The sequence below is a fragment of the Mesitornis unicolor genome, unplaced genomic scaffold (genome assembly GCF_000695765.1).
Source record: "Mesitornis unicolor isolate BGI_N332 unplaced genomic scaffold, ASM69576v1 scaffold22559, whole genome shotgun sequence".
Lineage (NCBI taxonomy): Eukaryota > Metazoa > Chordata > Aves > Mesitornithiformes > Mesitornithidae > Mesitornis > Mesitornis unicolor.
The window spans coordinates 1-12,630 of NW_010206925.1; the positions used below are offsets into that span (position 1 = coordinate 1).

The 12,630-nt window shown below is 44.7% G+C and overlaps 1 protein-coding gene across 1 annotated transcript; it reads left to right on the forward strand.

Moving 5' to 3' along the window:
* The first annotated feature begins 1,942 nt into the window (after positions 1-1,942).
* Positions 1,943-9,098, forward strand: ZFYVE1 (zinc finger, FYVE domain containing 1). Its single transcript, XM_010191961.1, has 8 exons — positions 1,943-2,052; positions 2,924-3,032; positions 3,466-3,563; positions 3,664-3,781; positions 4,152-4,322; positions 5,085-5,265; positions 5,753-5,866; positions 6,970-9,098. Exons 1-8 carry the CDS (start codon positions 1,988-1,990, stop codon positions 7,200-7,202), a joined length of 1,089 nt encoding a protein of 362 aa, XP_010190263.1. The 5' UTR covers positions 1,943-1,987; the 3' UTR covers positions 7,203-9,098.
* Positions 9,099-12,630: the final 3,532 nt, after the last annotated feature.

Genomic DNA, 12,630 nt, shown 5'->3' on the forward strand with positions numbered 1-12,630 from the left:
GGCCCAGAAGGAGTTGTTGGTGAGATTCCTCAGGATGGTCTCAGCGCAAGGAGGGGAAATGCAAGAGGTTTGGTGGGAGTCAATGGTTGGCAAAACCTAGCACTGAGTGTAGTGTGACCCAGGGGCTAGGAGGCAACAAGGAGGAAGGAGATGTGTTGGTAGCTAGGAAACAAGATGGGAGCAAGCCAAATGATCTATCATTTTAGAGGTGCAGCATCAGATCAGAAGGCTTAATAAAAGGAATTGGAGAAAGCAGCTGGTGATTTTCTTAGAAGGTTGTTAGGGGGATGTTAGAGGGATTTTGAGGTCTTTAAATTTGCAGTCTGTCCTACAAGTTTCTGTGCAGTGCTGCCACTACCTGATCAGTGTCATCTTTTCATAGGCCCAAAGAGCACAGCTGTCATCTGGGAGGGGTGGGCAGAGCTGGGCCATATCTGCAGAAGAAGGTAGCATTAGCAGTCTTTTCTGTTAGTCACAGCTGTTGAAACAGATAATTCCAGCTGCTCTGTGTTTAAGGCAGCTGAAGCACAGAGGGAAGTATCAGGGTGGCATGTACACAGTTCCTTGCGTTAGGGAGCAGACAGGCAGCAAGGGGAAAACAGCTGGAGTGCTTAATTCCAGTTTAATTTCTAGGACATGGTTTAGAAGTGGGCATGGTAGAGTTGGATAACGGTTGAACTTCATGATCTTAAAGGTCTTTTCCAACCGTAACGATTCTAGGATTATGTAGTTTCCTTGAAATTGGGTGAAATCAAATGTCTGCAAAGAGATTGTATTGGGTTTGTGTGGCAGGATTTTGGTACTGGGGGGTGGCTCCTGTGAGAAGCTACTCGACCCACAAGCCATTTGTTATATTTTCTCCGGGTGTAGGAGCGAGCGAGTGTCTGGGTGGTGCTCAGTTGCTGACTGGGCCTAAACCACGACAGAGATCTTATCTGAGAGAAGCTGTGGTGGGAGATATAGGTATATATGTGTGTGTGTGTGCAGTCAGCCCTTGTTAGACAGCAGAGATGCTCTCCCCCACCGCTCTGTGGGAGGGGAGAGGAAGGAAGAGAAAGAAAGGCAGCCGCTCTCATTACCTCAGCTGTAGGAAGAGTTTCAGTTACACCTTACGCCTTCAGAGCCATTGAGGAAAAACCCTAACGATCTGCTTGGTTACAGTGCTTACTTCTTTTTTCCTTTATAACACCCAAAAGAACTGAAAAAAAGTTAAGTGTGCCAAGGCTAAGGACTACCTGAACCTGAGAAGAGATGCTCCCAGGAAAGAGAACAAATCCCTTTGTCTCAGTCCTGCAGTTTCACCAGAGAAGACCAATTGTTCAAGGGTCCAGAGGAAAGCTCAGGGCAGCCCTTTCTGAGCTAAGGGGCAAAAAGTGTGTCCTCCTGTACTGTGAGAAATGACTCTCTGAGTTTCCTGGAGGTTTCCAGAATGCAAAGCCCTTTTAGCAAGCACTCTGCTATTTTGGGCATGGGTTGTGTGCACAGAGGTGAATGTAATTTTCTACTGCCCATTTCTGCTGTAAAATTCAAAGATGCAATCTTCTACTGCCCATTTCTGCTGTAAAATTCAAAGTAGAGGCAGGAGGAGAGGGGAAGAGCAAGGATCTTACAAGCATTCAGGTCACTTCCATACAAGTGTAAGATTGTCTTTTTGCTTGGTTTCTAATCCTTGGTTTCCAGGTTAGTAAGACTTTATTGGCTGTGTACCCTCTCTCTGCCTTTCCCTCCAGTAGAGGAAGCTTTTGCTTGCAAGAGCTTTCCTAAAACGTCTGCATTGCTCTCAGTCCCTCACAAGTTCATCAGGTTAGTAAGACCTTATTGGCTGTGTACCCTCTCTCTGCCTCTCCCTCCAGTAGAGGAACCCATGCTTTTGCTTGCAAGAGCTTTCATAAAACATCTGCATTGCTCTCAGTCCCTCACAAGTTCATTCTCTTCTGTTTGACAGGCTCTAAGTGATCGGTTCAGTGGGGAGATCCCTGATGACCAGATGGCTCACAGCTCTTTTTTTCCAGATGAATATTTCACGTGCTCCTCTGTGTGCCTCAGCTGTGGGTAAGTAGATGAGAAATGCACCTTCGTCCTTCTAGAAGATAGTGCTGCCCTGGTCTGCAGCCATAGAGTGCAAGGTTCCTGTGACATCTTGACACCTGATGTCACCTATCATCAGCCAGTACTTCCAGGCAGAATTTGCTTGAAATTCAGCTCTTAGGTGAATTGGAGAGCTGTTATTGCCATGTCCCAGCTGGATGCATGGTCTTTGCCTACTCTATTATTGTGTATGGCTACAAATCTGTTCTGCCTGTATCTTTTCCCCAGTGCACACAGGACAGAAAGAAAGGAGTGTCTAAAGTTGTCCCCTGAAACTTCCTATGATGATTTTTCCTGCTGTTTTTATTACCTAAACAGCATAAACAGTCCCAAAGCACACATTATCACGGGTCTGGGCTGTGTTCAGTGACTTGATCTAAGTGGAGCCCCAGGTTGGGTTAGCACTTGGCTCATAGCAATCTGGGAAGAGCCCAAAGACTGAGCCTGAGAGGGCAATAGGTGGCAGTCAGTGCTCTGTGGCTGTGAGCAGTCTATAGCAGCTGACAGTATGGCTGATTGTGCTTCTGGAAATGTTTTCTATCAAGTGTGTTACAGTGTTATGTTCCTGCTCTTTTACACTCATAAGAGAATTTCTAGTTGCTCCTTGCAAAGGCTGCAGTGTTGGCTCTGTCTTGGTTGACTTCCAAACTTGGGTAGTCCTTCCTAAAACTCTCTATGAAATTAAAATTGGCTACAGTGATAATTTCCTGCACTGAACTGTTGTGTGGTGCTGCTTTGTACTGTGAAGCAGTTGCTACACCTCCTTCCAGAGAGCCTGCCTTTCAGTGATAAATGATGCCATTGCTGTATGTACTCTTTGCTTTTGCATGCTCAGGTGTGGCTGTAAGAAGAGCATGAACCATGCAAAGGAAGGAGTCCCTCACGAATCCAAAAGTCGATGCAGATATTCTCACCAGTATGATAACAGAGTCTACACTTGCAAGGTGAGTAGTGACACAAGGACAAGGTCTGAAGAATGGAGAAGGAAAGGATGGCCCAATAAATGAGGAATGTCACTGGCGTGTGCCTGTTTTCTTGCATTTTTTCAAAGAGGAGAGGTGCTCATGGCCTTTACAAGAAAAATTGATCCCTATTGAACTTGTGTTTTTGCTTGGAGAGGTCAGCCCATGTGCATGCTATGTGTCATTTGCTAGTTAAATTGTGGACTCAGCTACTCACAACCTGGGTGATGTTGACCTTCTACAAACTTAATGTGGTTACTCTTTTTATTTGCTTCTGCCCATTGCTTGGCATTAGCCAATTTTTCTGAAGGATGTGTGCAAGAGACAGGAAAATGCTTTATGTGGACAAACAGCTGCAAGACCTGGGGTCTGGGATTCTCAGGAATGCAGTTTTAATTGAGCATTTGTGTTACAGGCCTGTTACGAACGAGGGATGGAGGTCAGCGTGGTGCCAAAAACCTCTGCTTCCACTGACTCCCCTTGGCTGGGCCTTGCCAAATATGCCTGGTCAGGGTGAGTACTGCAGCTCAGATCTCTGCTCCCTGTTGCATCTGTACTGCCTGGAGCATTGGACTTGGTTTCTCATGAGGTAACTCATCTTCCTCTTCTGCAGATACGTGATTGAGTGCCCCAATTGTGGGGTGGTGTACCGCAGCCGACAGTACTGGTTTGGCAACCAAGATCCTGTGAACACTGTAGTAAGGACAGAAATCGAGCATGTCTGGCCAGGGGTAAGTCTGCTGGATAAGTATTTGTGTACTTGTGCAGCCACGCACGTGTTTACGTTGGTTCTTCTGGGTGTTGATGGAGAAAATGGATTGGCTTTCAGTAGAGCTGGTCCCTGTCTGTGCTGTTTAAAAGCACCTTTGCAAGGCCATTTTTTGGCTATCTTGAAATGGCTAAGTTCCCAGTTCATGAGTGCTTCGTGTGAATGGTACATCATTAAAACCAGCCCTTGTATTTCAAAGCAGAGCTGGTGAGTTTTTTTTTCTCATGCTTGCCTTCCAGTTTAACAGGAACAGTGGGTCACAGAGCCATCTGCTTCTAAAAGAAATGAGGTTTCCTTGGTTTATTCTCAAATGAATATCCATTTCATTCCAGACTGATGGATTCCTGAAAGACAACAACAATGCAGCCCAGCGTTTGTTGGATGGGATGAATTTCATGGCGCAATCAGTATCTGAACTCAGCCTGGGACCCACAAAAGCTGTGACCTCCTGGTTGACAGACCAGATTGCCCCAGCTTACTGGAGACCCAACTCTCAGATCCTGGTAAGTAGAAGCTGCTGTACAGAAAAGCTTTGCATAGCTAAGACCCCCTTTCCTCACCCTTGATGTAATGTAGGATTTTGCAGAATCCAAATGCTTCTTGGTTTATTGCAGCAAGGCCTTTTCCTACAGTTTTGAGAGAACTGAAATGCTTTCAGCTCTTCCCATTCTTGACTTAGCCAGAGAAAGTATGAACAGAGACTGTTCAGAGACCCTGCTAAAGAGACTCTTTCCTCTCTATTTTTTGTGACCTGCTCTTCCAGCAGTATCACAGAGAATCCTAGCTTGCATGAGCTTGCTCTTCAAAACAAAGATCGACATGTAATGACTGGCTATTGCAGTCGATAGTACTGTTTTTATAGGTGCAAAGATTAAGCTCTGGTTTCATATCAGGTGCAAAAAGCTGGCCTCAAACTAGAAGAGGATTCCCTGTGTCTTGCAGGAAATAGACCCTTCTTCAATGAAAACTGTCTTCTGAATTCTTACCCCCCAAAAAAACAAATACCTGCATTCAGCCCTGCGTGATGACTGTACTAATTTGTGGTTGTGAATGAAGGGATCAGAGCAATCTGTTGGCTTAACCAGTGTACATCTGCCTGTCCTAATCACTTCCCTAGGGTAAAGTTATGGGACTGGTAGCACCCAAGTCTTGGCTGTAACTGTATTTTTCACAATTTCAGTCTGACTCTTCCCATCCTGGGATTCTGCCATTTCTCTATTAAGGAAGATGAAGCTAACAGTTTTTCTTTGTGTCATTCTGGTTAGAATTGTAACAAGTGCAACACACCTTTTAAAGATAACGACACCAAACATCACTGCCGGGCCTGTGGAGAGGGCTTCTGTGATGGCTGTTCTTCCAAGACCCGTCCAGTGCCTGAGCGAGGCTGGGGACCAGCACCGGTGCGCGTGTGTGACAACTGCTATGAGAACAGGGGCATCCAGTTAGGTAATTCTGAGTTGTTTCTGACAGAACTATCCCTGGGCAGCAGTTTGAAGTCTTTGTGCCTGGGTTCTGGATCACAATCGGTCCCTTTGGGCAGTGTTGTTCAAACTGGACTTTGGCACAGAGTTTTTAGTGGGGAAGCTGAAGAGCTTGGTGTCTTTTGGCAGGAAGGTTACCCTTGCAACGAGCTACCAAATATCTGACCCCCTGGCAAATTATTTGCTAATGGGATCTTTACTTTGTTTTCCTGGCACCTGCTGATGGTGTGGAGGGATGCTGCTGTTTCAGCAGACTATTGTACTTTGTCCATTATTGCTGAAATGAAGGTGAAAATTCTGCAATCAAGGATTGGGGATGTGGGAAATAAAGGCTGAGAAGAGGCCCCAAGCTGTCTTTTGGGTTTGTTGCTGGTTTTGCTAATGTAAATTAACTGAAACTTGGCAGAACTTGTGGTGAGCTGTGCTGGGTTCTTTACTCTTGTGTCATGCAGATGTAGCTGAGCTACCCTCAGATGAGGAAGGGGGGACACTTATTGCCAGGAAGGTGGGGGAAGCTGTGCAGAACACTCTTGGAGCAGTGGTGACAGCCATGGACATTCCCTTAGGTGAGCTCTTTTCTTTTCTGATGGATTTTGTGTTGGTTTTTGTTGGTTTTTTTGGTCTAGAGACAATTTTGTTTTCACAGAGCAAAACCTCTGATTAAACTTCAAGAGTTTGTGTGGCAGGCTGGCACTTCTGCTATGACACCACTGTTGTCAGCAGTTCTGCAGCCTGCACCCCTCTCTCTTGATGTTTCCTCTTGCTTTTCAGCACATTGTTTTTGCAGTTCATATCCTTTCTTTTCTCCCTGTTGTGCAAATCTGTGTGCACCAAGCTGTGAGTAATTCGTGCTCCTCTGATGCATCACTGCGGTGACCTGCCAGCTGGAGTTCCCCAAAGACTTGCCAATTAGGAAGCATATTATCAGGTTTGGTTTTTTTTCCAAAAATGCTGAGTGCCTTTTAAGCGTGTTCATGGATAGTGCTGGCACTTGGTACTTCTGCAAGGGAGGGCTGAGAATCTGAAGCTGTCCAGGTTGGTAATGATGAGAACTTAATCAGTAACGTGGTCTTTAACAGTGAGCATAGTGCAGTGAGTGTGCTGCTCCTTCATGTGCTGGATAGCAGCTCAGGTATGGCAGCAAACACTTGGTGTTTGAATCTGTTGTTGGACCTGACCTCCTACTCATTGTGCAGATCATCATTCCACTGCTTTGCCTACAACATGTCCTGCCATCACCCTTGGGGGTGTTTGTGGTCTGACTCAATGAAAGGCAGAGTAAATCCCTTTCTCAGTTCAGACAGTGCAAGCATTTCTGAATGTTTGGTTTGGTGACTGTGGTTTTTTGGCCACGGCTGAAACTCTAGGTAGGGAAAAGCAAGTGTCTCAACCTCTGAAAGAGTCTGGGTAAGGGAAGATGCCACCATTTAAGGAGAAACAATCTGTCCCTTTGAAGAGAGGCAGAACTGAGGAGAATGGCAGAATGGCTTAAATGACAACCTGCTGCACTGAAGCGTTCTGTCAGTAGCTCTTCTTTCCCCTAATGGCAGTGGTGTGACTTGCAGTGTGTGAGTACTTCCTCTGGAGTACATTCTTGACACGCTCATGTTCACAGATGATTTTCTTCTCTCTCTTTCTCACCTCCTCCCCTCCCTCACTTCCTCCCTAGGTCTGGTAAAAGATGCTGCCCGACCTGCATACTGGGTACCAGACCATGAAATCCTGCACTGCCACAACTGCCGGAAGGAATTCAGTATCAAACTCTCCAAACACCACTGTCGGGCCTGTGGCCAGGGATTCTGTGACGAATGCTCACACGACCGCAGAGCGGTTCCCTCTCGTGGATGGGATCACCCAGTCCGAGTTTGCTTTAACTGCAATAAAAAGCCTGGTGACCTTTAATCCCAGGCTCTTCTCCGGATCTTTGCAATTCCTTATGTTCTCAGGGTTACAAATGAAAATATCTGGTCTCCCCTTCACCTCTTAACCTGTTGCAGCCAGAGTGCATGTTTCCAGTTTCTGGCCTCCTCTCGTGTTATATCCATCTTGGAACACTGGGAATGAGCTTAAATTCAGCCTCTAGGTTTTAATTTCAAATTAACTGGGGAAGGGAGGGAGCTCCCTTGTAACTGAGCAAACCAAAATCCAGTGTATTTTATTCCAATTTAAAAAAAATATCTCTATATATATCTATCTATGTATAAATTAGTACATTAAGAATGCAGTTGGCTAATGAAGCTTTGAGTATTCCTAGTTCAAAGGATGGATGGTGGTGGATCAGACTATATTGGATCAGACTTCCAGGCTTCTGGTTCTTCTTTTGGAACGTCTTGCTGATCACGATGTCCTGTGAGGAAGGTTTGGACTCTGTGCTGTCAGGAAATCTCCGATGTTGATGTGTGAATTACACCTGGTAATTCAACCAACCCTACACCTGGAGGTGCCGTTCTGGCCGTGGAAGGTTAAACCCAGATTCATTAGCAAGTTTGTTTGAACTGTGATATGAGCGGTGGTCTTGCAGTGCAAGAGGTGTCGAGTTGAAATAGATCCCCTGGTAGAGACCAGTAGGGCTCTGAAAGATGAAGCAAATCATATGGCACAAGGCAAAGCATTCCGATTTTGCCGTTTCAACTTCAATACCAGATCAAAAGGTAGCAGGGTCTTGCTCTCCCTGACAACGTTCTCATGTACTCAGGTTTTCTTCAAGTTTCTCTGCCAGCTTGTTGCAGTTAAAGGTTTTGTCCAGAGCAGAACAAGAAAACAAGTTATGTAGGCAATTCTGAAATACGAAGTTTGAGTTGTTTGGGTTGTGATGACTTTTCTTCCCCCCCCTGCTTTTTAAGTGATCCTGGAGTCTGTGTAACCTCTGTTCCCAGATGTGGTTGCATAGAAACTGCACAGATTTGACTTTTTTTTTTCTAATAATATGAGCTTACAAATCCACGTGGAAAATGGAAACCTTTCTTCTTTGCTCCTAGCAACTGGCACTCACTGGACTTCATCCTTTTATTAAAGGACTGCAATGAATTCACTGATTTTATTCTCAAAGCCACCACTTAACCTAACTAATACTATCTTATACTGTGGATTTGTGGTTCCAGTTAGAAGAAGGAAGAGACCACTGTGGATTGAACTGCCTCAAATTCTCCCTTCTTGGCTGACATAGACAAGAATTCTTCCAACACATGAGAGTCGTGTCCTCTTGGAATGGCTGGAGTTTGATGCAATGTCCTGGAACTGTGGTATTTCTTCCCCAGCTTATTAAATGTGCTCTTGTGTAGATGAGTGCCCAACACCCCCTTTTAGGACTGTATTATTAAATTAACTGCTATAAAAACCCCTTTATCTTCTGAACGAGCGTACCGACTTTTTCCTTGTTAACGAGTGGTTCTCACTTTGTCTCTGAAAGAACATACAAAGTGATTGCTCCTTCGCAACTCTATCCAGCCTACACGTGGAAACGGACTTGGAAGACGTTCCAGGACACCTTCAGTACCGGCTGAGTCTACTGGGGACTGGCTGATGGTTTTGTAAGCAAAGTCTGCCATAAACTGACAGTTGCCCAAGGGAGGGCACTAGTACAGGTAGAAATCCTCTCTTCAAAGACACTCTGCACATCCAGCATAATTCTGTGCTTCAAAGTATTTTTATTTTTTTAATGGGTGAGCAATGTGTTCTTGGTTTGTAGGCTGTGCCCTGTGTGCTGTTTATGCATGTAGCTTTACTACCATGTTAATGCACAAAGAGAAAGCAGCCATGACATTCCTTGTATAAAATCTTCGGCATCTGTTTCAACAACTTGTCTCATTTTTTCCTTGTCGCAGGCAGAATTAGTACTGGGTCAAAGAGAAAATTATTGTCCAAACATTTTTAGCATATATCCGATTTTTAGTAACTTAGCAACCTGTCAATATGCACAGTCCGTTCTTGATTGAGTATCCTGGAGCTGAGTCTTTCATGCTGTTGCTCAGCAAAGCAAAGTCTTACGTGATGCTTCAACTGCAGCAGGCTTGGTGTTCCTCCTTCTGGACGATTTGGGTTGTTTTCCAAAATGAAAATACAATCTCTAAGGTTTAAGCTCACTGCTTTTTGCACACAAGAGCTTTTCTCTTTTTTCTGATAGTATTGGGTGCTGTGAGTATGCAGTGTAGAGAATATAGTTATTAAATGGATTATTTAAAGGGGATAGATGCCTATTTGAGCGGTCTCCAATGCTATTTGGTATTAACACGTTAGGATTCAATGAACAGAAAGGCTCTGAACGATGTCTTTGGACAGAAAACTCCACAGGAAACTTAAATGAAGAAACTAGAAATCCTGGAACAAAAGAAAATCACTAAAGCAAGTAACACGGGAGCATCTTGTGCTGGGGGTACGACTGTCAGCCTGAAGAAGAGGGATAATCCCAGTAGTAGAAACCTGTGAGAATTTTATTCCTGAACTCTTGAGAGATGCTTCACGTGCAGAGGTATTGGTAGCACCAATAACCAGAGCAAAACCTGTCAGTGGTTAACAACGACCTCGCTGGACCTCTGCAAAGGCCCAAACCTGGAGAGTTTTGTAATGGCAGTGCGAGACAGGTCTGATATGACACTAATGCAACTCCTGTGCAAAAAAGTGGTGGTTATTTACAGGGGCAGGGGTAGGAGGGGACTGTTTTCCAGGAAACTTCCAGAAAATGGCTGTGTATGTTTTACCAGTGACTAATTACCGTGAGATTGCAGTTGGCCAAGGTGAGAGCGTGTCCTTTTCACTGTCCTGTTAATATTTCAGTAGCTAAAATCAGCTCGCTGGGTTGGTAAGATAATGAATACAACTGGCCTGAGATAGGTGGCATGGTAAAAGCATGTTCTGAGTTACAGAATGAAGTTGACTGCTTGATAGAAATCTTCTGCCAGAAAAATGTCAGATTGAGTATTGGCACATCAAGCAGCCTCTGCACCTCTTCCGACTAGGAAATGCTATGAAAAACATGAAGTAAAATAAGAATCATGTGAATTAATTGATGTGCAAAGATATGCCCCAGTGAAAACATAATTCTTGACCCAAAGCACCGCAAAAGCCTAGATTTGTAGAGGAAAAAATGTCTGGTGTGATTTCTCTATTCTGAGGGATTTTTTCCCATTGTGGGTATCTACCCCAATTCATTATAAAGATTCATCTTCAAATAGGTGATGTGGCTTTCCCCTCCTCCTGTGAAGCAGATCAATGTGAGCTTCGTATAGATGCTCACACTTTTAGTTTGACTCCCTACCCAAAACCTTTAGGCCAAACTTGACTTAAACGCGTGCCAGGTTGCACCTGAGACTTGCAGCAGGGGACACAGATGGCAGAGCAGCCCGGCTGTGACACGTAGCTGTTGCTGGGGTAGCAGCAGGCTGTCACACGTAGCTGCTGGCACAAGCAGCAGCGCTTTGCCTTTCACTGCCCCCCACCCCCTTGTTTTTCCTGTTCATTCATCCCCCTGCCCAGCCCCTCCCAGGCGAAGGGGGCTGAGGAATCCTGTGTGTTCCCATCTGTGTGACTTTTGAACTGGACCTTTGGTTGTGTGCTGGAAAACAGAATCAGAATCACAGAATCGCTTGGTTGGAAAAGCCCTCTGAGATCATCACGTCCAACCGCTCCTGTCTACCCGCTAAACCATATCCTTAAGTACCTCATCTACCCGCTCTCATGACAACCCTCGCCAGCTTTTGATGTCAACAAGCGTTTCTTTGTTGAAATAACCACCATGCGAGGTGTCTGCCTGCTGTGGCTGTGCTGAGACGTTCACAAGAGCCTCTGTTGCTTTGGGTATCCTGGGCGCTAACATTGCAGGACTTGGACTTCCCACCTGGTCGTACAGACTTGGATCTTCTTCATCGTTTTGCTTCCAGCGTAAGGAGGTTTAAGTACCACTCCCACACTCTATTTTGCAGCCTCTCATTCTCATGTTTCGTTGTCAACCGACGTTGTCAGTCACTGTAGCTTCACATCTTGTGGCATTGTCCTTGCATTTCATTTATTGCTGATGGCTGCAGTCTCATTTGGCACCAATAGATGTCTTTGCCTGCCAGTAACTTGAGAACAGAGAGTGATTTAGCCAAGGGATAGAAGTGTCTGGTTTGTCATCCGTGTGCTCTCCTCACTTCCTGTGTTAGCTGAGCACTCTTCCTTGGGGAAGCAGTGCTGACATCTCTATGTTGTCAGAGCACAGGGCACGTCACACAATGTTTTTGTCCGTAGTGCAGGCACGTCAACAATGGAATCATGACAATGCCAAAATAAATAAAAACTCACTATGAGGGCTTTCAAAATCCACAGTGTAATGTGACAAAGCTAAACTAGAATGGCAGCCAGTCAGTTATCTTGAGCAAAAATTAAAGTGCATTCAGCTTTTTATTTGTACTGGATATAACTCAAGTGAAAAAATAAAGCAATACAAATGAAACTGATATATATTAAAGTCCTCATGTAGGAAGTGTCTCAGTAGTGGTGGTACAGAAAGTCAAACATCAAGAATGCCTGAAAATTCTGAAACACGCTGACTTCTAACACTTTGAAAAGCTGATTAAATCCTTCTGCTTCTGCTTCAAAGGCAGTTTGACAGCAGCACCGGGGAGAAGCAGTGGTGTATGTACAATAACGTACAGATGATGACTTGTCAGGAAGGCATCAGAGTGCCTCGCAGCTCCCATGGTATTAATAAAACTGCAGAGAGGAAAGAAGTTGTTTGAACAAGAAAAGGCAGGTGATCCTCATTGTATTTTCAGACTTTATCTGAAACGGTTTCTCAACTTTGTGCCTTGGTTTCCATTTTTTGACACATGAAACAAATTTATGAAGCGCTTTAACCACTCAGGTCAAGCATTTTTCAACTCCCAGCCCCTCTCCCCGAAACCTCTGTTTAGGAAGTACTTTGGTAGCACTTGATTCAGCTTACGGTGTATGCAGGATGTGTTGTATATGCGAGGAACTGAAGGTGTGGGGACCAAAGCTGTGTTGTCCACTGCTAGATTGTAACTTCTCTGAAAGCAGCTACTGTTCAGGGACATGTTTGAATTCTCACTTCCTCACAATGAATGCTTAATTTTCCAGTACTGTTAGAGCATGTCCCTATTAAGCTCAAAAATGTAAAAATGCCAGAGTGAAATTGTGACAAATGGATTGTTTTTAACCTCTTAGATTCAGTATTCATCAGGATAATAGAGGAGGAATAGTGAAGCAACGTACTGCAGTAAATCAGGGCCAACAGAAAGACATAACCTGCTTCACCTCAGAAGACCCTAAAGCAAATCCCCTCCCTGCTTTAGACACTTGAAGGTAAAACTGTAGGAGTTTCCATTGCTAC

Bases quoted from the DNA above. Each gene is read 5' to 3' on its own strand.
- ZFYVE1 (XM_010191961.1), top strand. From the start codon at position 1,988: ATGGCTCACAGCTCTTTTTTTCCAGATGAATATTTCACGTGCTCCTCT. The intron at 3,033-3,465 runs GTGAGTAGTGAC...TTTGTGTTACAG, and splicing joins ACAGAGTCTACACTTGCAAG to GCCTGTTACGAACGAGGGAT. The intron at 5,266-5,752 runs GTAATTCTGAGT...TGTGTCATGCAG, and splicing joins GAACAGGGGCATCCAGTTAG to ATGTAGCTGAGCTACCCTCA.